This window comes from Pleurodeles waltl, chromosome 6 (genome assembly GCF_031143425.1).
Source record: "Pleurodeles waltl isolate 20211129_DDA chromosome 6, aPleWal1.hap1.20221129, whole genome shotgun sequence".
Lineage (NCBI taxonomy): Eukaryota > Metazoa > Chordata > Amphibia > Caudata > Salamandridae > Pleurodeles > Pleurodeles waltl.
In genome coordinates this window covers 1,695,257,123-1,695,282,143 of record NC_090445.1, presented here as the reverse complement: position 1 = coordinate 1,695,282,143, position 25,021 = coordinate 1,695,257,123, and the positions used below count along the sequence as shown (strand labels likewise).

General features: G+C 39.2%; 1 protein-coding gene across 1 annotated transcript in view; it reads right to left on the bottom strand.

Annotated features, from left to right (window-relative positions):
- Nucleotides 1-1,400: 1,400 nt before the first annotated feature.
- The window catches only part of ZBTB43 (zinc finger and BTB domain containing 43), a 55,303-nt gene continuing 31,682 nt past the window's right edge, over nt 1,401-25,021 (bottom strand). The window contains exons 2-3 of the mRNA XM_069241774.1: nt 16,189-16,307; nt 1,401-10,820 (exon numbers count right to left, since the gene is read on the bottom strand). Of these exons, the coding sequence (XP_069097875.1) occupies nt 9,382-10,812 (1,431 nt within the window). The 5' untranslated portion in view covers nt 10,813-10,820; nt 16,189-16,307 and the 3' untranslated portion in view covers nt 1,401-9,381. The remainder of the gene's footprint in view (nt 10,821-16,188; nt 16,308-25,021) is intronic.

Here is a 25,021-nt window from a genome sequence, read left to right as displayed (position 1 = left end):
CCAGGCTATGGGAGTCCAGGGTGGGGGTACAACTTGAGTCTACACCGTCTTGAACAAGTAGGGCAACATACGCTTGGTGAAGTCTAGTAGGAGACCTGATTTTTTTTTTTTATAAGTGATAGCCAAGAGAGTATTTCTAAGGTAACTTTGCATTTTCTTATTTTTGTTTAGATCAAGATATATTAATGGTTTCAAATGTACATTTTAGAGTTGATTTTGACAGTTTGATTTTGACTGTGCTGCTAAAACTTATTTATTGATGTGAGGGGCACCCGGTCCTCCCTCTTAGGGAGATATGAACTGAAAGTATAATATACATGATAGTGTACATCAACTATATATGTTTGTATACATTTTTTTTTTTTTTTTTTTAAGGGACATTTATGGCTGAAATAAACTAATTTTAATCCCAATGACATAAATGTAACTTTTGTAGAAGTCCTGGTATATATCTGGTTATGCTTAACCTATCGGAAGCACCTCAGTCCTATCCCTTACTGTGAGGAATGTAATGTCCAAAAGGAACTGAATTGTAACTAGGTGTCTCAAAGGGCACTAAGGTTTCTTTACATAATGAACAAGCAATAAATTGAGCATGTCAGCTAAGGCTGGAAGTCAATGAATGGTGAGCTCTGACCATTGTGCCAAACCATATGCGCATTCTTTTTCATTCTTTTTCTGGTGAGGTGAAATGTTGAAAATTATTCTAGAATACATGTCTTTGAAAAACAGAAACTACTTTTAAAACCATGCATTAGCATACTGTACACTATGAAGTAACGATGGGTTAATGAAGACTTTATAATACGAGTGCCAAGACACAGAAGTTTCAAATTCTGCTGACATGAATGTTGCAGTCTTGTGGGTGTGCTGAAGGAATGGCCTAAGGTGCACGCAATGTTCAGCCGGGTTTGGTCTTTGAATGTAGGTCACCTGCATTAAGGCCTTTGAACTGACTTGATATTGATGCACAGACAGAATACAATTTGGCAAAGGAGATGCTGATTGGTGTGACAAATTCATAAACAAACTCACCAAAATGGCTCGGGCCTCAGAGTGACAACACATACCTTTTGATCCAGATGACATCACATCATTGACCTCTTTCCTCAATTTGGCCTAACAGCGGCATCCCATTGGCTGTTGTTAGCCTACAATTAGGGATATTGGTGAAACCTACATACAGAAAATAGAGAGCTCATGGCCTTTTGATTGCTGTTGCAGCTTTTTGGAAACCATAAAACCAGGAGTAGCATGGGCAGTGACTGGGTACCCAACACCAAAGCATGGTTAGCAATCTGTACCCCAGGCAGCTCCTAAATGGCTTCCCTGTGCACATTATCAAGGGGATGCAGCGATTGTATCATTGTATAGGAAACATATTAAAGAGTCATACACAATTTATTAACATATAAAAATATAATTATATTATAGGAGCTAACGAGGATGAGTAGAACAAAATGAGTTTTGTGCAAATTAGGTTTCCATTTATGTTAAAATATATTAATACATAATCTATACATACAGTAAAACAACAATTCCTATTTGAGGTTGGGTTCGAAAAATAAAGTCATATGCAGATTAATTTGTAATGCGGAGCTTAAAGAATGACACGAAAAATTGCAGCTGTCCAAATAACAGTAACCACTGTACTAAAGAGAAGTCCAGAGATGTTTCATGAAGTGATAACACTGCTCGGAAGCACAATGTTGACATGCATCAAGAACATCAACCATCACAAGCACCAGTGGAGCTCTCAACAAAGCTCAGAACAGCCTTACAACCTTTGATGGTGAATTCAGTAAATTCAATACAGCTGGAACATATTATACAAAGATTAGCTTTTCAGTTTCTATGTCCATAGAAGTAAAAATACAATACAGTAACGTGGCAAAAGGACTTATTTTTACATAATACATTTCATTTCAATTTAATGAACAGGTCCGAGTAGTTAACAGGTCGATATTTAAAATGAAATGAGGAACCATTTTTTAAATCTGGATTCACTGTGAACAAATCTCCATTTAATAATGCCAGTAACACATTTCAGTGTGTATATTTACACAATACCTTTCAAAAAGAGTTTGTTCTCCTGTGCATTGGGCTGCAATAGAAGCGATTGAAACTACGTGGGCCTGAGGTCAATTCTCAACCTACTCAATGAATTCTAATTTCATCTCAGATGCTTGGGAGGGAACACTGGATAAATGTACAAGTTGCTTTAATGTACAGTGCAGTGAGCAAACTCTAAATAAGTACCTTTGTCGCAGTTGGGCAAAACTGCAAAAACACATTTTTTTGTAATATTTCACAGATTTCCTTGTAAAACCACAAAGGCCACAGAATATTCTTCATAACACATGAAATCCAACAATACGGATAGAATTCTATGCTTTTCCTGCTTTTGCACAGAAATGTGGAATTATAGGATTTTGCCCATTTAGCCTGGTCAGAAACCAGGATAGGTGGACAGAGTGGGGAAATGTTGTCAATTTCTGGTCTTTTAGAATTCCCTATTTATATAGTGCATGAACAATATAGTCTGATGATTCAAATAGTGTCTATTATTCACTTATCAGACGTTTTCGTAAGGTAGTGTGGGAATGGATACTGTTCATTCTGCTTTACAAAATATTGAAGCAAGGGAATGGCCTGACATTTGCCTACAGCTGTCTCAACACAAGCTTTATCATTAATATAGCTCTTACCACCCTTTCCATTTATAAAAACATCAGATTAGTTGTAATTAGACCTGAGAGAGGATACACAGATGGAGGGTGAGCATTAGACTTAGATACAACTGCCACCTTCTATAAGTACCAGCACAGGGTTGGAAGTGGCGTGTGGGGGGTGGCAGTGCTGCAGCAGCCCCCCAAAGTAACTTTGCTGGAGTTTTGAAAGTGAATGAGTAATAAGGATGCCTATACATTTTGTTTTCATCATCTCACATTTGCTGTGCATTCAAAGACAGAGATACAATTATTAGACTTGGTCTTCAGACAAATTGCTGCTAATTTTTTTAAGCATGGAAATCTGTATTTATTTTCGTCTCTGCAGTGCAAAATGACAGGATTTTTTTAAAGTGAACTATGAGAGTTGTCTAGTTGGTTTGAAAGGAAAGGCTGCAGATGTCATTTTTTCCTAACAACAAAATTTAAATACATATACATTAACTGTTCAAACATTTCAAAATGAATCAAGATTTAGAAAAGCACAAATGAAGTCTTTTTTAATGGAATTCCTAAGTGTGATGAAGCCAAAGATTTAAAAAAAGATCAATACAAATTAAGACACTACTTGGTGATGTGCAAATGAGAAATATTTACTGGAATTCGAACTCTACACATTTTAGTTTGTGTGCTATATAGTTTTATCAGCAAAACTGTATGTCTTTGCAAATGTAGTGGCCATTTCAATGGTGAATGTGCGGTTTGTAAGTGACAGTGTGCTACCACACCATGCTTTGGTCATATGTTTCTGACAGTGTGCTTCACCGGCCACATACTATACCCTTACCACCTTATTGCAGAATCTATGTGGCTCATTTGCCACACTTGTTCTTTGTGTGATGCTTGAGGTCTTCAAAATCTTTATGAATTCGGTGATGTAACACTGATGACAGCACCCCCACTCTACAAACCATTCCAGCACGAATGAGTACCACAGTAGATGGTAGCACTTACAAACATATTTATGGGCTCTTTTGTATTCCTAACAATGGGGACCCGATTATTTCCAAATGAAAATACATTTTCCATGAAGCTGCTAGTTCACAAGGAAATGTCCTTGTGGTTGAGGCTTCATTGATGGCAGAACTATATGCATGACTCTTTCAAAGGATCTCTTGAAAGCAAAACCGAACAAAAATAATAAAAGCGGATCCTTTCAGAGTTTTCGCCAAAGCTCCTTAAAAGCAAAATAATCTCTTGCAGGTCTCTGTGGATGTTTTTGTACCCAAAATAAAGTGAATAGAATAGCACTACCGAAAAAGCTATCTCAAAACTTTACATTTGTACTCTACACCAAGCAATACAAGTTGAACAATTTGCTCTTAATCTGTGATCATGTGGAATCCATCTGCATTATCTTCATGGGTTCTAAAATAAAGGAAGTGAACTGATTTCTAAAACTTGGTTCTTAAAGAGGCAAACCTTCAATTTACAGCTGTGGTAGGGGTAAAGGTTCCTTCCTTCCTTCATAGACCACAGCAGGAGTCTTAACAGATACCATTCTTAGGCAGGACTAGAAGAACCAAGTACAGAAACTGCTGGGCCTACGGTTGCGATCTGAGCCTCACCGGGTGAACACTGCTGCAACAGAATGTCCAATTTACTTTGTAGTTTATGGTAGGGGAATGAAATTATCTTAGCGGGTTCTTTTGTCTGCTCATTAGAAACCCCTACCCATCCAAGGTTCAAATGGTAAGACTGATTATGTGTAGTACAATGAGCCTTAATGTGGTGGTGAAGAGGACTGTAATATGCAAGGGAAGAATGAGAGCTTCAGTTCAAATTCTTTCAAGTGCATAAGGTCTGTAGAAGTAGCTTACTGGGCACTTGGTTGCTACGGCATGGAGTTCAATAAGCGTTGGCTTTTAGACTTTTCATTCCAAGATGGGCAGATTACAGAGATGTTTTGCCTTTAAACTATCACCAAATCTCTGCTCCCTGTTGGCACAGGAAGTGGGTGCCAGATCATAGTGTTTATGTGAGGGACAAGTTCATAGGTGACCTATGAAATTATGATGACTTAATGATAGTTCATAGTGTCAAAAACAGGTAGATCAACCAGGGCAAGCTGAATAGACTTGCCTCCTAAAAATGGTGAGGATGTTGGCCCCCATCTACATCCATGTTGGCTTCAGTTAAAAGTCTTTGGTCTAAAATCGAGCTTATTAGATGCAGAATCTCATGTTCCTTGACAAATTGCCGCAACTTGTACTTCACAGCTGTTTCCAATACTTATGCTGTGTAACTAAGACTAGCAATAAGGCAGAAACTGGACAGAACATTGGCCCAAGTGAAAGAGTTGTTAATAACAGAGAGTGGTAACAGGCCACATCCAAAAGGAATCACTTCCTTATATTTGGTTCCTCAAAGAGCCATGAGTGTAGCAATTCTTCATTGCAAATAAACCTTGTAAATAAACTTAGCCACAGGTGTAACGCTCACCTTTGTGAACTATTTCCCTGTTTAAAACTGATCCTGACCCTATATTCTTAGACATGCTCTTCTACCCTTATACATTTTTCTACTTCAATGGCTTTTACATTATTGATAAAGAAAAGATTGAAGGACTTACAAAACCCATTTAAAGGCACAGTAGGGGTCGAGGGTCATGATAGGGCAAAGAGAATCAAACTATTTGGATAAAATGCGGTTATTATCTACACACATTTGCTGTTGCTGTAGAATGTTTTTTGCAAGATGATCATTCCAAATGTTGTCACTTCCAATTTGTGCACCTCCATAACCTCTTTTGGCACATATTTCCTTTTGAACTAGCAGCTGGCCCTCCTTTTACTGAAACAAAATTGATTCTACCACAGATTATTTGAGCCATCCCTGCCTGCTGTAAGAAGAAAATTTAGTTGATAGTTCTGGTTTATACTGCTAGATTGGAAGCCAAATATGTTATGTATGCTGTCTTGTTTGGTTTCGGTTAAGTCTCCTTAACTTGTTCCATCCGAGTGTACACAGCCACTGAACAATGGGACTTGTGCTGCCCTGGAGACTGCTGATGCAAATGCAAGCATTACCAAATACCACAGAGGAAATGAATCCATGCACAGAATACTACTTTTCTTTGTGACTGGCTCACAGTCATAGTACCGCCCAGGTGACTGACCCGGACACAGACCATTGGAAACAATGCCGCCACGATGACTTGCTAATACACAAAAGGGTGTTAGTGGTATGCCCTGGTATCAATCACCATGGAAAGGTTTCAGTGCTACACTGCTTGGGATATTCACGAGAGAACGGTTCTAGTGCTGCCCTGATAATAGGGCATGCACAGGAGAGCGTTATCAACAGTTAACAATCTTACCATTAACAAATCAATTTCAGCAATGTCGTACATTTAAGTGCTACTATCTGCAAATAGTGTAAAGTTTTTAAGCAGTACATACAAGGACACATTACTTTTCACATAAAATAGCAACTATGAGTATTACTGAATTAGGCCAACTTGTACAATGTAACATCAAAGTACCCAATTCACAATGGGCCATACAGTAACACAATTCTACCATGTGATACACGTCGCACTTATAGTAGTACAGCCATAACATGACCAGATAAGAATAGTTAAGCTGCAATTTAGGCAACAATTCTCACGTTTCCTGCTTAAGGTAAGATGACAATACTGCACAGACAGTGGAATTGTATTTTGTTTTGTAAAATTTCAAAATAAGTCAAAACCTTAGCTTGACCCATGCACACGTGCATACCTGTGTGTGTCTTGGAAAAAGGTTTCCTAATTTAGGAGTACCATTTTACAGGTCCCATAATCTCTTACTGGAAATAGATCAAACATAGCTGCTGAAGATGGGAGAATTTCACACAACATTGGATATGATTGATGTTTGATCCTCATCAGTGCACTGTAGTGCATGGAGGAACTAGCGCTCGGAGCTACAATACCAGAACATGTAAACCGTACTTTCTGTAGAGGTTGTTTCTTCTGGTTCTGCATCAATAGGTTAGTAGTGCTCCGGGACACGGTCTGTGTTTTAGCAGTAAAGTGACCACTGATCTCGATAAGTTCTATGACTGTCCACAGACAATTATTGAGCACATACCTTCCTACATTTATGTATTTAGCACCAGTTGAGAAAAAGTTACATTCTCAACACATATGTTGTGATACCAGCATAATGATCATATGAATTGAGTAACAACAGCTTTAAAAACTGTTTGATAAAGGCCTTTAACATTGTAACAATTATAAAACAAGTACATATCAAGGCTGCTCTCTCTAATGAATTGGGTTCAAATGCCTAATAGGGAAAATACATTAATGACAAAATTAATTTCGGCACTGGGCAATTGGAGAGTTTAGTACTTGCTACCAAGGCCTAATCTATGTTAATTATGGTGCCCTTTAAAATAAATAATTGACATGACCGATTAAGCTTTGGATCAGCGCTTCAAATGAATATTCCTTAAAGGCCTATTTAAGACGATGATGAAAGTAAGGAACTATGGTGATTATCACACTGTGGGTGATGATTCTGATTTGGGGAGAAGAAGGATTTTCTGCCCTAATCGAGATACTGAATCTTTTAGTAATACCCACACCTCGGATATATATATACCATTGATATATCAGTAGGAAAAACCTGGTCAAATGGCAACAGGGAAAATGCTTGAGATTTATGGAAACACCATTTTTTGCGGATATTCCCAAACAATTACCGATATATATATATCTTATTTTAGACATTTAGAACATTTATGACCTAAACAAAATTGAGAAACATAAAACACATAGAAGGCATTCTCCAAAGAAAAAGTATTTCTACAAGCATTGCTTTCACAAAATGTAACCTTTGAGTGTCAACATTTTGATTCAATCCTTAATTGACATTTGGCAATGGAAACACAGAGATGATAATATCCCTAAGTCAATTTATATGTACTTTGTTTTGGAGATTTGGGGTTTATTACAACAAAAATGAGGCTATATTTAAAATATTACTCCTTTGTAAATAAAATAGAATAGCCAATAAAAAGGGTAACATTTGAACAGCAGCCAAACTGTTATCACACATTAATCCCTAAAACCCCATTATCATAATTTCTGCCCTGAAGTTATTACACCACTGGAAGAGCCTATGGGTAACAAGTAGTCAAATAATCCTTAAACTAAAATGCAAGAATGCAAAACAGATACACAATGAATCAGGGATACATTGCTAAATTGAAATAAGTACCATGTACCTCAAAGAGAGTTGTCACAGTCAGAGACCAGAGAAAGGTATGTTATTTGATTGTGAGAATTACATTTATAATCTTTAGGTTAAGTCAAAGGTAAATATTGGTAGCAAAACTGAAATAGACAGCTCCTTGGAACGCACATGAGGACTGCTACATCCCCTCTTGACAATATACTTTTTCTCTGAAATAAGTTTCATCTGTTGATCAGGAATTAACTGCGACCTAATGGATAATAAGATACATCAGGGCATGTTAAAAATTAGAAAATGGCTTAGAGAAAGCTATGGGCAAGTCCTTTGATTATAAACTCTAAAAAATTGCAAATAGCGGAGTATGAATGAGTTTAGGATCACGTGGTAAGGATACTGTTTAGCAATATGAGGCTTAGGGAAAAATGCAAGAAGTTGCACAAAATCTTGCTATCAGATATATCTTCTAATGGGTATTCTGCTCTTCTCTCACTGAAGTGTTAACATTCTCTATGTCAATTACATAAGATTTTGTCAACATGAAACCTTCTATTAGGCTTAGTTTAAAATCATGGCTGAACTTTTAGGAACACGAGTATTAAATGCCAAACAAAGGCATTTCATAACAAACAAGTGAATCTCAGAAGATTCTACAGTACATACCAAAACAACTTCGGAATATGTTTGCGAAAACTGACAAACAATAGAAAACAATACTCTGACTCTAGTGAGAGGACAGTGGAAGAGGTGTTGCATGAAAGTCAAAATGGAGGACACCATAGGGCTCTTTGACCTGGTAATTAGAAATTAGGTTTTTCATAAAAAGAAAGTACCAAGGATTCTTTTGGATAAAGTGTGTGATAGAGCCATTTAAATAGTTTGTACTTAGAACCACAAAAATAAGATAACTGCTAACTATTTTCATTTAAGATTGTGGTTTTGAGGGGTTTGGGGGAGCTAGGAGTCAGTCATTTCTGAACACTAAGATTTTGCTACTGAAGATGTAGATCAATGATCATCTATGTAGCACATAGTGCAACCTGGCTACATGCCTAATTCCTTTATGTTGGTCTTATGTTTATTGAACTCAACAGTACTGATATACAATTACCTGGATTAGGAACATCAGTATGTCTTCTTAGACACAGAGCCCTGGGGTAGGCATTTTCACACACTATACTGACTTCTCAGCCAGCAGCTATGCAGGAAAAAAAACATAAGTCTACTTTTTCTTCTGTTTCGTGTTATGCAAAAATAAGTCAGTCATCATAACTTTTAACTAGGAGGCCTCAATTTATGGCAGATTTTTGAATTCATTTTAAATACACCAATATACTTAATTTGAACAAGGAAACATTGAACCTCAAACATCCTATTATAACATGAGAGAGTACCAAATACTATTGCACTGTGTTTTTCAATTGTTTTTCATACACATGAAACAACATACAAATTGCTTTTATCTGGATTACTTAGTCAAAGACTTCTTTTTCAGTAGTAGTTGGTTCAATTTTCGTAGCCTGGTATGTCTTTGAGCACGAAGTCACATGCCGATGAAAACTGTCTCTCCACATAAACCTCTTTCCACAGATATTGCATTCGTATGGCTTTATACCAGTGTGGATCTTCATGTGGCCCACAAGATGATGTTTCATTTTAAATTTTTTACCACAGATCCCGCAACCGTATGGGCGGAGGCCAAGGTGCATACTCATATGTCGATCCCTCTGACTCTTGTGAGTAAAACTTTTACCACATTGGCAAGGATAAAGTTTGTAAACAACTGATGTGAATCCAGTATGTGAGGTTTCCTCTTTAGAGCCCATTTCCATTTCAAGGCTATCACCAAATCCTGCTGCAGCCAAGTTATCCTGCCCCACAGGGTCATGAGGTCCTTCGGTTCTCTCATTGGTAAATTCTTCCATAGAAGCACCATAAAAATCTACTTGCTCATCATAAAAGTGCTCTCCCCGCCGTTCAAGCTGTTCACCCTTTTTACTACCTGTAACAGAAACATCGGTAGCACCTGAAGACGGTACAGCAGCCTCTGTCTGAGAGGTGTTCATAGATTCAGAGGCCTGTTGCTCCTCATAAGCAGTATGCACTTCACCACCTTCACAGTTCGGGTCAAACCGTTCAGGTTTGACATGTATCCACTGTTTATGTGACATAATGCTTGGCTTGCTGTAGATAAGCCTACTATACTGATAATCTGTGCTATCACTCGCCCCTTCCTCACCATCCTGACTGGTCATTTCTGTGCTAAGCCGATCGTGCTCTGTTGAAGAATTGCTTGGAAGATACTCCTGCTCTGTTACCTGAGATGAAAGTTCATCATCTTTAGGACTCTCATCTTCATGGTCAACATCCCTTGGCTCCTTTTGAGTTGGACTTTGAAAATTGGATTGTCCTGCTGCACTCTGCTCACAGCTTTCTCCAAGGCAGTTATAATTGCTGCTGCTTGGTGACTGATGATTACTCTGGTTTGATTTCTGGCAAAGCACCAATGGGTTGCCTTCTAAGAGTTGTGTACACTTATCAACCACATGCCACATCTGAAGAAAGCTTGCAGCTGTTAAATAACTCACAATCTCTGGTGCAGGAAGCACCAGGCGTCCAGTATATGTGGACAAAAGAATGTTTTCAAACACCCTAGGGTTCATGACATTTGGCAGAACGACTCGTCTACTATTCTTCAAAAGGACCTGGTCACAGAAGTAGGGAGAACTTGCTGCAAGAACAGCCTTATGTGCTCGGAAAAGCTGGCCTTGCACTACAATGGAAATATCGCACAGCTGTCCCAGCTGACGTTGCTGATTTAACTTTTGTAAAATGGTGTTGGAAAAATCTGGAAAATCCACTCGGAAAGAGCTTGTTCCAGGCTCCATTTCATCACCAATCATGTGTAACCCTGCAAAAAGCAAAAAAAAGAACTATATTATAAATTCTCTAGTGATTTTGCTTTGAATACTTGAACCAAAATAAAACTAGTATTATATTGGTTGGGGCACAGGGATTTTAAAGGTCTTTGTAAAAAAAAATTAAATGCAACTTCAAAGACGAAATTGACTTTGCCAAATACAACATGTTGGATATTTCACTTTCAGTACCAAAACTATTTCTTTGGGATACTGCAATTAGGAGAAAACATCACAATATTACATATTATCTATCCAAACACGCATTTGTGAATATAATATTTGACTTTAAAGAGCATGAATCTGACAATTGGAAATCTTAATAACTGGATTTCGAAAACAGTTTGGCATATATTTTTCCACAAACCAGTATATTTGTCTATAGGCACTAACTAAGCAATGCATGCATGAATAGTATTAAATCATCAAGACTGAGTCTTAGGACCATTGTGCCTTGATAAGCTTAGATAATGTCCTGTAAACAGAGGGTGGTAAACTTTGCATGAAGGAAAGTGCCTTAAAACGAATTGCTGCTCCTACCAGAATCCACTGTAGGCAATATGTAGCTTCTGCGAAGTGAGCTACTTCACACAAGCCAAAGAGTGTTCTTAATCATCATTGTTTTGTCCTTGATGAAGCAGTGTTGATCTATTGTTGGCAATGTCCAAGTACAGAAAATCGCTGCAATCTAACAAGGACCTTGCAATAGCGTCAACAAGGATAGCTCTCAGTTGTCATGGAATGAGAACGATGATTCTTCGCAGACAGGCACTGTGAAACTTAATATTCTACTTGGAGTGGCCTACTTAAGACCCCAAATAATGGAATTTAATCAAAGTGTAAATCTAGGCTCTTGATCTCGGGATTTTGGTGCGACTATTTAATCTATGATGGAGAAGGAGGTCACCTTGGGTAGAAATCTATTCAGACTCATCCAGGTGTGAATGAAAATGATCACAGTATTTTCCAAAGATGCCAACTCCAATACATTCAAGACTGAATAAGGTTAATGAGCACCTTTAGTGCTAGCCGAGCACTATTAGCATAAATATTAAAGTGCAATTTGCGATTTCTGATACGATCTGTCAAAGGCTGGACAAAAAGTTAACAGAATTGGAGAAGGGGCTAACCCCTGAGGAAATCCACAAAATTCCATCACTGTGATGTAAAAAGTAATGTTTAACATATACATTCACCCACTTCCGGACCATCTCGGGTGCTCATTCATGTAACTAAGAATTGTGGATCTGTAGAGGATTTCTCTTTCATGTCAACAACCTTTGCAGTACCACATTATTGTTTTTAGATACCCTGTTTTATTTCTGCACTACAAGTTGTATATCTGCTTTGTGAACTTGAACATATGTTGCCTTTCACAAAAGAGCCATTTAAATACTCACTAGTGGATATATCTATACTGATTACAAAGCTGTGGGCTGCTTAGATTTGGACGAGGGAAAAGTGTGGTATTTTTTATCTGCATCAACATCATATCATTAACTCAAGGGGTTCTCTTAGTGTACCTAATGTAATTTAACAATGTATGCACAAAACAGCCCAGACATATTCAGGGAACTCTTACATTTATGACCTCTTTGTCCTGAAGTTGAGATGGGTCCACATCCTGAATGGGAAAGCAGCAAACCGTGGCCACAAAAAAGATCCCTATAGCTGGGGCTATGGAATAGACATACCCAGGAGATACAGTGCCTGATTTCACAAGGCATATTTAGACACAAAAAAGTTATACATTAGTGTCCAAGACAGCAATAGTTTTTTTTTAGGTTTAGTGTTAATCAAGACCTTTTGATGTTACTACAGTTGTATGTATATTATACTTTTAGTTACATCCAGCCAGCTCTCTTCATCCATTGGCCTGTTACTGGGTCATTCACATTTTCTTCCAGCAACTACAGCGTACAACATTGGGAAACGGGTCAGTTCATTTCAGCCACCGGCTAACTTAACAGTGAGTGACAGAATAATGCATTTAAACAAGGAGCACTTCCATGGCAATATGTGCTTTCTGAGAGCCCCAAAATACTTTTGCTTTTAGTAAATGTTTCTTTCTAGATTACTGAGTGCTAGTAGTTTCCCCAAAAATAAACGTTTGCAAAAACCATGACAAAACAAAATGACTGTTCAAAAACTCAAAAAGACGGTGGCCGACACCAGACCTAAAGCCTTTGCCAATGCCTGTTTTATCAGTGGAATACAAGGGTGGGGAGAAAAGGGTGGCTGCACAAATACAATTCTGTCAGGTGAGCAACCAAGGAGTCTTACCTTTCTTAGTATACAGAAACATTTGCTGTAGTTTTCCTTCACCCGCCTTTATTACTAAAGCTTCACTACCAGGGTAAAACCACAAAAAGACCACAACAGGGGCTAATGGCAACATCAAAAGAATGAAAACACCACTCAACATACTACACGCAAAAGGAAAAAAATCAAGACACGAAACAGACAAAAGCACACTACACCACTATAACAGAGCATACAGTAGAGCCATCAAAACCGAAAAATACACCACTACTCCACATGCATAACTGAAGTAGACTGCCCTTCTAAAGAACTCCAAAATATTCGAACCGATTTCCACAAGCAAGAGTGCCAAAATACCGAAGCACAACAACCACAAAACTTCTGTGACCTCAACGACAGGGCCTAACTCCTACAGATACACCAATAATCATTCATCAATGCATACTTTCAATACCGTCACAAAAAGATTTCCTCAATAATATCATTTCAGCCAGACCAACTGGGTCACCTCCAGGCGCAGCCCAGACAAAACGTTTTATAGATATCCTCTGCTCATCCTGCGCATGGGCGGTAGCCAGAGGCCTACTCAAGTCCCTGGAACTAGTTTAATTTCCACCTGAGCTGAAAACCTAAATTAGACCTCTTCTCAAGAAGGAAAATCTCGACCCACCCAACCCAGCAAACTACAGGGCCACATCAAACGATCATTCTTAGAAACATTTTTAGGGTCGAGCCTGTCAGTGCATGTGCTAGCCTCTCGCTTGCAAGACTCTGTTGTGTACAATAAAGGGCTTGGAGCCCACCTGTCGCTTACCATTTGTTGACTTGCATGGCACTCTTCTTTAGAGCCTCGTAATTCGTTACTGTAGACCAACATAATTTCCCTTTCCTCTGTATGAAGCAGGGACCAAGCACTGATTTATTTAACTTAAATCCGTGCCCATCCGCTTCTCCTGGCATGATTGAAGTACTATTTTATTCTTTTCAACTTCTAGTGCACTGCAAACAGAAAGCTTGTGACTGGCAAAAATGTGAACAGCAGGACAAACACAACTGCAAAAAAAAGTTTTTATAGCTAACTTTCTTTTATTTTGACAAGTCGTGTTTTCTCACTTTGCACTCATATTTTCTTTTGTTCCAGCTTGGGGCACCGTTCTCAAAAGATGATGATTATCTTGTTCTAAATATTGTAAAGCTACATTGTTTCTTTATTATGTGTAATTTCTGAAATTATGCTTTAACACATAATCGTACAGTACATCCCAATCCACCCCACTCCACTCTAATCTGCCCTAGTACAATCCACCCCATCTCACCCAAGACCAATCTACCCCACTCCAATCCAAACACCTAATCGAATCCACTCCAACTCACCCCACTCCAATTCACCAATCCCACCCTAATATAATCTGCTACACTCCAGTCCAAAACAATCTGCCTCACTCCAACCCAAATCAATCTGCCACTTCAATCTGCCTCACTCCAACCCAAATCAATCTGCCACTTAAATCTGCCCCCCTCAACACAAATCGATCTGCCACTCCAATCAGCCCTACTCAAATCCACAACATTATGCCCCACTCCATTCCAAAACAATGTACCCCACTCTCATTCACCCCCACTCCCATCTGCCTCCCTCCAATCCAGAACTATCTGCCCCACTCCAATCGAAAACAATCTACCCGACTCCAGTCTACTCCACTTTAATCCAAAACAATCTACCCCACTCCCATCTGCCCCCCTCCAATCCAGAACAATCTGCCCACTCCAATCACTCCAATCCAAAACAATTTGTCCCACTATAAACCGCCTTACTCCACTTTGCCCCACTTTAATCCAAAACAATCTGCCCCATTACAACCGGCCTCACTCCAACGCAACCCACTCCAATCCAGTACACCTCAACTAATCTAATCCACCCCATCCCACTATAATCCACTCCAATCCAATCCAGCCCAGTCCAATCCAATCTACTCCACTCCACTCCATTATATCTAACCCCAATTCAAACCACCACACCCCAATCCAACCCAGTCTAACCACCCCAGTCCAGTCTGATCCACCCACTCCAATCTAACCCACTTTAATCCATCCTACCGCACTCGCTGAAATCCACCCCCCCACTCCAATCCAATGGTTTTAATAATCATAAATGGCATGTTTATGTTTAAAATACTTTTCACTCGGGATACTCTGAACAGAACTTAAAATGAATAAGGTGGTGTCAGAATCTAAAAGGAAACACTTGGCAAGGCCTAACTTACTTTCCACAGGATTCAGCCATTTGGTCTCCTACATTAGCCCAGGGGCCTCCAGAAGTGTTGTTAAATTTACCTTCTCCCTGCTGCTCAGTGGAGCAGATGACCCCACCCACAGTGCCATAAACCTCTTTGTGATCCAAAGCTTGTGCCTTCATTTGTGGACTGCAGGAGAAAAGGCAAAAACAATGTTTAAAATGTGCTCTCCTCCTCCAGAACCCAGTGAAAATATCTGTGATACTGTGAGTTTACAGACAAGCTGGAGAAGGTGGGGCACAACACTGTATGGGGAAGTGGGTATTTGAGGAGGGCAGCAGCACACAAAGGAGGGAGTCAGAAAACACATGCGCTCTCATAGAGTGCTGAACGGAAAAGAACAATGTAATTCCCCAAAAGTGAGGAATGGAAGGATACAAATAAGTTAATCAAACAAACTAATCAAAACAATTAGGAAAAAATTAAGAAGAGGAAGTAAAGCCACTAATCAAGAATCAATCAAATGAGACCGATAATAAGGCCAGCCAATGGTGAGCAATAGGTGGGTTCTAAACCCAATTTAAGTTCACACTAGCCCTTTTGCAACCAGAAGGCTTACGCTATCTGGTAGGTGGAATATAAAATTGGTATTCATATTCTAATAAATTGGCTTTCTTCCCTCACAATTAAAATTATTTTATAATAAAGCTGGACATGGTCAGAACCCTCTGCACTTATAAATCCAAGCAGTTTGTATTACAGTCCAAATAGTTAATATTACAATTTTTTAACTTGATATTCAAAAATGTAGTCTAAGAACAAAGATATGTTAACACCATTTAATCAAATCATACTAATACATTACCTAATGGGCTGTGACTGTGTGCGTCTCGTCTTCTGTTACCATCTTCACTGAGTGTTTAGTGCCTCACAAGAGTAGACAAATTCACCAAACTTCACTCACAGGAAACAACCTCTGCAATTCTAAAAACCAAACACAACCATTGAGAAAGCTGCAGCAACACTTTGTTCAATGTTACCAAGAAGAGTGTCACAAAATACATTGATGATTATATTATGCATTCAGTAATAACTGTGCAGGAAACACATACTGTGTATTAGTGGCTTGTACACCAAATAATAATTTTAGTCACATCAGAAATTTCTAATAAAATATGGAATATGGTGAACCAGGTTTACAAACAAAGTTTGGTGTATATCACTCAATTAGAAATACAAGCTACATGACATTTATGAGAGCTGTGTATACAGTAATATTTCTTGCATAAGTACATTCAAATTTGGTACATTTTATTTACAAATGTTGTGGTTTATTGTATCCAGCAAGACTAAATTTCTTTTTGAGCAAGCATGAACTAGGTGAAATAAATCGGAGACACCCACAGGAGATGGGTTTGACCATAAAATGCCTCTGAGCTAGACATTTTTTGTACCCACTTGTCTTCCATTTGTATCTCATGAAGTTTTTTTTTTTTTTTTTTTTACGAGGGTGGTATGTTTGCTTAAAAAAAGATGCACAAATTGGGAACCTTTGAGGCCATAGGATTTCATGAGTGTTATTACAGTTACCGCTCTGGCCTACTTTTCATAATCTTCACAAAAATTTGTGTACAGCGATCTGTATATTGGGTGCCAATAAAAAGGCATCTGTGACTTTAAGTTTTCATGTTTCTAAAATGAATCAATGAACTGTGGTGAACAGAAATTGGTTACTAGTAATCACAATCGTTTTCAGTGTTTAAGGCACTTGAAAATAACAAAATACAGATAGGTTATCACTATTAAAATAAGAAAATGTTTTCTGAAAACATTAAGCACTGTTAATTGGGGTGTCCCACAATGCTTCCACTGTGTAAAGTTATATACTTCCCTCTGGCTCTAGATCGATGAATGTAGTAATGATGATAATGATGTATCTGTCGAGGAACCAGCAATAGGTACGGAGAGATCTATAGAGTTGGGGCTAAATGAAGTGTTTCAAGAGATGAATGGAAAGAAACTCCAGTCTCAAGATATGCATCAGGCTCATCTTCAGACACTGTGATTTCTTGCATCTGATTCATTTCAACTGATGTAGATTCTATCAACTGTGCACATGAGACTGCAGAAGCAGCAAATGTTGATATAGTACTAGAGGGTTCACTTCTTGAAGATGCTTGCACCACATCCAGATCATTACTTGATTGGACTGGTACCAGTTGTAAAGTTGGAGCTGCAACAGGCTCATCAGTCCCCGAAATAGGGCAGATGATTTCAATGTGGCTGTATTCTTCTAGGGATAAATCCAGAATTGGAAGAGGACATAGTGGACTAATTTGAAGGCACTTTGACATCAGTATAGGTCCGCTGACCAGAATCATAATGCCTTTTGATGTAATAGAGCAACACTTTTATTTTTTTCTTTGCAGCAGGAAGTGTTGCCTGGATTACAGTGTCTGTGCTTTCTACCTCAGGAACTGAAACATATGGTGAATAAGATAATCCAAATATTTGCTTGTCAGGGATCTGTTCCTTAAATACAGCTTTAGGGGGCCATCCATCAGCAGTTTTGTTTTCAGTTTTGTCAGAGGGCCTGATTTAGAATTTTGCAGAGGGTTTACTCCGTCACAAATGTGCCAGACCTCCTGTCCGATGTATTACAAGTACCATAGATTATAATGGAATTGTAATACAGTGGACGTGATATCCGTCAAGTTTGTGCTGTAGTAACCCCCTCTGCCAAAATCTAAATCGGGCCGAATCGTTTTTCTGCAGAGTCTCTCTCTAATTTCCTGAATAGTCTGCAACAAATCCAACTGTAAATCAGATAGATAAATTCGATTTCAACTCCACCTCCTTTCCACTGGGATTGAGATAAGGACATACAGCAGAACGCTGAACAACATCTGAGAAGGTGCCACCTATTACTCCTCTAGGCAAATCATTTAGTGCTTTCGCAGTCCCATAAAAGCAATGAGGCCATGGGAATCTAGAATCAAATACCTAGCAGACAAGGCTTCCTTAACTGTACTGTTGGCTTGCTTGACCATGCTGTTCAATCCAGAGAGTGTGCAAGTATAGCAGTCTTACCCCCCTAGAGTAGACAATGTGCCTAAGAACAACTTAGTGGTAAAGGCAGGACCAATGTCTGAATGAAATGTATGAACTTCTCCCACTGCTACTAAACACTAAGTATTTTATGACCGTTTAGAGAGTGGCAGTCTTTTGTGGACAAACTCAATCTAGAGCAGGAATTGACTGCAACCAATATATATTTATATCAACTAATAACAGTAGAGAACTAATATGGTAGAGGCACCCAACACTATGAGGGTCATTCTGACCCTGGCGGGCGGCGGGAGCCACCAAATGGCCGCTCCGTGGTCAGAAGACCGCGGAGGCCATTCTGGCTTTGCTGGCGGGCGACCGCCAAAAGAGCGCCCGCCGGCCCAGCGGGAAAGGCCCTGCAACAAGGAAGCCGGCTCCGAATGGAGCCGGCGGAGTTCCAGGGGTGCGACGGGTGCAGTTGCACCCGTCGCGATTTTCACTGTCTGCTAAGCAGACAGTGAAAATCTTTATGGGGCCCTGTTAGGGGGCCCCTGCACTGCCCATGCCAGTGGCATGCGCAGTTCAGGGGCCCCCAGGGGCCCCACGATGCCCGTTCCCGCCATCCTGTTCCTGGCGGGAAAAAACGCCAGAAACAGGATGGCGGGAAGGGGGTCGGAATCTCCAAGGCGGCGCTGCATGCAGCGCCGCCATGGAGATTCAGCCCATGCAGGGGTAATCCGGCGGGAAACCGCCGGATCCCCTTTTTGGAAGCACCGCCAGCCTGTTGGCGGTGCTTCCGTGGTCCCCGGCCCTGGCGGTCTTGGACCGCCAGGGTCGGAATGACCCCCTGAATGGTTTGTTGGATATTGTGAGGGGAGGAGATGCTAGTCTTACTGCAGCTGAATGCTTTATCTGTTGACAAAAAGTACACTGCTTTACATACTTTTTCTTTGGTAAATAGGGTCACCAGTATTGTTGCTGCAGCCTTTGACAAAGTAGCAATGATGGCAACATGAGGCGAAGCTATCCCTTCATGAGCTGCCCTAATTAAATCTAATCTAGCTCGCTCTTTAGGTGGATGCATGTCTACGATCCCAGGTATAAAAACCACAGGAACATTTTCTTTGATGAGGCTATAGGAATATTAGGAAGTGAAACAAACAGGGGGCTTTTTGCCTTTCAATGTTGCTTGTATCATCACCAATATGTTTGCATTGATCTAAGTTTGAGATCTATTTACAGCAGCTTCTATAAATGTTTGCTCTGCCCTTTCTGCAGCTAACTCAGCTGCACAGTTCCCTTCAGCATGAATGCCTTCAATATTATGGGCAATGGTGCATCGTACATGGACCAAAAGAAGAACTACCATCCTCCAAAGATGCTTTGATTTTATCAATTTACTTTTCCAATCTCCGAATCCATTTATGCACCGATGTGGTAAATCCACATTATAAACCTTTATATAGAATGCAGAGTCTGACACGATAAGCGTTGTAACTAATGGGTCAGCTTTCTGAAGAGCAAGGAAAAGAGCACATATTTATGCAACCTGTGCAGTAGAATCACCTAAAACGATGTGTGTAAACAACATCTTGAAGTTGCTGTCCTCAAAAATTCCCTAAACTGCAGTACAAGCTGTGGAATATTTTTGTTAATGGCCAACCACAGGCTGCACGGAGCCATCCACATAGAACACACTCTTTTATGGGTAAGAGGTTTTGAATTTGATGAAGATCCTGTATGTACTCTAAGAACTCTCCAATACGAAAATATGGATCATACTCAACTTTACTTAGTTGTATCTTGGTCATGGCCACTGCACCCAAAGATGGTATAGGGGTAGCTCACTGTCAATACTAGCTTTAGCAGCTGCTCCAAGAGAAAGTATAGAGGAAACTATAATAATTTGCTTTCCTGGGGCAAAAGGATGCTAAATTAAAATAGCAGTCACAGAATTACAATGAGAATCTCAGTAGGAGTGATTTGATCCTTAGCAGTTGAATATAGGATTGCTCTATAAGTTATGGGGTCATCTGTCCCCCTAATGTAAACTACATGTGTGCAAGGAATGCTGGGAGCAACCCTAATTACTAGGTTTGTCTGGTTTCATGTGTCTGTAAGTATTTTGTCTCCAACATGTCTGCTTGCAGTCCATGTGAGTCCAATTGTTTTCAGAAAACACGGGTGTAATTAATTCATATCAGGTCATACCCTGGTCAGCATAATGTAGATAGTAAACTATTCCAAAATTCTGAAACCCCATCAGGGATTACAACAGTCTCAATATATTTGGAATTTGTAAATCATCACAGCTCTGTAAGCCTTGCAGAAAACCTTACATCCAGCAAAATCACATTAAGATACAGAATTCGAGATGTTTTGACGTTTATTTTGTATTTCTGTTGCGCTAAGAGTGCCACTAATATGTCTTCCCTATTTAAGTATTCTAGCAGATCATCCTCTGTGATGTAGATGTCACTACTTTACGATTACCCCTTCTGGAGCTTCTTTTTAAGATCTCCATTATTCTTCCAGCAAAGAACCTCGGACTATTCTTATAAACCAGGGCAATCTCGTACGTGCATACTAAAATCCGCAGAATGAGAAAGCACTCAGATACTGTGATTCAGGCACTATGTTTGACTAAAGAACTCATTTGAAATATCTAAAGTTGTTTTGTATGTTTTCCCTACTAACTTTGTCATCAGTCCAGTACTCTGAGCCTACTGGAATGCATAAGCGCATTGACATGTATATAATCTAAGATTATTATATATGAATTGTCTGGTTTTAACACTGGACAAAGGGGAGTGTTCATCTTTAAATGAAAAGGCACTATTACACCTTGATACTGTAATTAGTCTAAAATATTATACTGTACTTAGCTTTTGGCTATTATGCATACTAAGCCGGGACTTGGTGCTCACTTGTAAGGGGATTACATGTAGAACATATTCTTTGTCCCACCCGCCTGGTTTCAATACAACAATGGAGGATATTGTAAAGCCCACCCACATGCTTCAGCTACTAAGGAGGAAAATGATTGTTCTATTACCTTCTCACTTTGAGGTGCTTCTCTGATAAATAATGGAGACCAATTATCCTCTGTAGGGCTAGCGCTGTAGGTATCTGACCATTTGGTGAAAATAAAACTTTAATTTTATGGAATATATTCCCTTCAATCTGTATTTCTACATCATAAACCCTATTGGGAGCTTACATTTCCATCTGGTGTCTCATCCTGTATGAATTCTTTAGCTGGAATCACCATAAGATGTTGTTTGAGAATCTGGTGAACTATAGTTACTTCTGCTGCACTGCCACAATGCTACTACCCAAGTAGTATCCTGCAGATGTATTTAACATTTTCTTCTGTGGCGTTTATTTTTTGTTAGCCCAGATACTTTCTTCTGCTTCAAATGAGATTTAGAGTTCAAAACGTTCTCTTCCTTCTTCACGCTAAGCATGACTTTATGGACCCACTCTCCTTCACTTTACTGCCTGAAATATTTATTCTTATCCTTTCTGAAATACTCAGTTCATCCTCTCCATTCTGTTCTTTCACTCGACCCAGAGTCCTCACAAAACTGGAACGTTGGCTATCAGGATAATGATTCTGATTTAGCTTTTTAATTTTATCACAGTCCCTCAAATTGTAACCATCCCTATTAAACTTGTGCTGTGGCAGAGATCCATTCCTGGTTTTCTGTTTAATCTACTGCCTCTTTGTAGTTTCCAGTGCATTATTTTCTTTACCAGAACCCCCTACTCGATTTTGTTTTGAGTTGGGGTTTTATGACTCGAGAACCTCAAGTACCTCAGTGACTATAGGTGCATACTTCCAAAATTATTTTAAAGAAGATCCTGCTCACTATCTTGAACAGGAGCAAAATGCATGCGAACCACCAGACCCAAAACCTCTCATTGAAAGTTACTAAGAACAATCAAATACACCATTTAAAAAATGCCTACCAATCTCACCCCAAAATGAACACCTACTGCAGCTCCATGCTCATTCTCTATTTTTTTAAAACCTCTGGTAACACCACCAATGAGGGAGTGCCATAAGTAGTACTATATATACTCATAAAACTGTCCCTCTGTAATGAACTCCTCTACGGATGGCATATCAAGTGGACTACACAGTCAGCATTCTTTGTCTTGGGGGTGATGTGAAAGTGTAGACCGCTTCAAACTGATCTTTTTGCCGGCAATCCAAAATGGAACTTTTAATCTCGCTTTATGGGTGCTTGTCCATGATGGCACCAATAATCTGTGGACCAACTGCTAACACTGCAGGGTGATTTATTTGTTGTGCAGGACACGGAACCAATACTCAAGTCTCTAGTGTCTGCAAAATAGAGAGTTGAAGTTGCCTATATAAGGCCACTAATTTATTTAATAACTGTTAACTGCCTTAATCTGGAAACACTAACGTAATTTAGATGCAGTTTATAACCAGCCAACATGGGCCAAGTAGCTTTTAGACATTTAAATGACCCACTCTCACATTCTGCACTACATGTGCTATATGCAGTGCTTAATTTATCTAAAATAAAAACATTAAAAAATACCAGGAACCTCATCAGAAGATCACCACAGCTTTCCATTGCCTTTGCCAATGACAGTGGCTACATAACTACCAATCATCACACTCCTATAAGTGGGAAACGTCAGACTGTTCAAGGCCCCCAGAGCACTAAGAAAGGCTTGGGTGACAGGTAATAGTTGTTTTTAAAGTACATTGAATCAATAAACAACTGTTTTTCTGCTCATTTCTAAATTACATAAATAGCACCACCATGTGGCAGACTATAATAAGTGCTGACGTTGACAATTAAGTACCGGTTGCGAGCACTGGAAATCACTGGCTCAAATTAAGCACTGGATAAATGTCCATTCAACCAAGCTTGGTGTCCCTGATATCGTAACAGGGTTTCTAGAAAATGGAAAGGTTTATATTCTGCAGGTGTAGGGGCAGCTTTATATGTAGAGTACTTTTTCGATCTACAGAATCCAACTCCACCCACAAGTAAAAGATTTCAAAGAGATATGGAGTATGTGCATTTACACCAAAAGTTACTTCAGCCCCTTCTCAGAAAAACCCATTACTGGGAGACGTAGTTAACGATGTCCTGAAATTTACCCTTTTAATAAATTGTGCAGTGATTATATAAAAGAGATTCAAAACGAGATTCAAAACTGAAATTGAAACGGGGAAGAACTTTTACTAGTAAAGACCCTGACAAAGCCACAGCAGGAAAGTTCCCATCTGAACTGAGGGATGAAAGCAATATTACAGCGGATGTCTCCGCTATTAGTAACATCAGAAAGGTTTGTGTGTGTCATTCAAGATTCATCAAAGATCGGCCCCATGATGGATGCCAAACAACGTGTTTTTTTGCTATTCTAAGCAAAATACAGCCAGAGATTAGGTTTCTAGACCCTTGGCTAAAGTGTAGTCTCAATGCCAATTTACCAACGAGGTACAGAAAACTTGGTGGACTGTACCCATGAACCACCTAAACATCACATGAGGGTGGTGCAGTGTGAGTAACAATCAGTCTATCAGACTCACTGGATTAATTCTTGCTGTTAGAGAGTTTCAAAACATTTTACAATGAATAGACATACTCAAGAATCTAAGAATATATTTAATAATTTTGTTACAATCAACATTCTATCATAGCGTATATAATGTGTATACTTGTAATGATAAAAAGAAACAAAACAGCGGCAATAAAAATGATTAACAAACAAAACAATAGAAAGAACTGCAACATCGTTAGGTGTTTCCGAATTTCCCCACATGAAAATGATTGAACCAGAAACCGTTCTCCAGTCACTCATTTCCTGCCTGTAATTGGGCTTCCTTAGCACCAAAAGGGCCTGTACGAGTTTCTATGGTGGCCTCATACTTTAGAGAAAACCAGAAGTGTTGTTCTGTATGAGGAAGATCATTGCCCCTTTGCTTAGTAGCTACTGTATTGCAGTAAGCCGATGAGAACAGGCTGGCTCCAACATGCCAGCCTGCCATGGCCTTCACGAAGACTGTTTACAGCTCCTGCTTGATTAATCTTACTCTCTCAGGAAGCCAAAGATTCCTCTCTGCCTTGCACTTGCCCATTTACAGCGTAAATACACATTTCTAATTATTTTTAAAAAAGGACAAGCATCACATCGAATGCTATCAAATGCAAGACTTAACATATTAAACATGCTGCACCTTCACTTAATTCTAAGAAAGATTATAAAACATGTGCATATATTTGTGAATAAATGATAGCCTAGCAAACTATAATAAAACAAATATTATGTTACATAAGAGCAAACAACATTTATACATGAGAAATATGAACTCAAAATAAATTAATATATGCCTTATATGAAATGCAATGGGAGTACCCAGCAGAAATGCAAAGATCGTGTCACCCTTTTACTGCTGTGTACCTGGACACAGTCATGCATACAATTACGCAGTAGTAAGTGTAATATGTAGTCTTTTGTTGATACATGAAGGTAATCAGTGCAACCATTTTCTATGTAAACGCAGGTTTATGGATGGAAATGGCTTTATGAATCAATTTCCTTCAGGTTACTGGTGGCTTATCATCTACAACAACTGAAACTGGAGTACAATGCATGTGTAA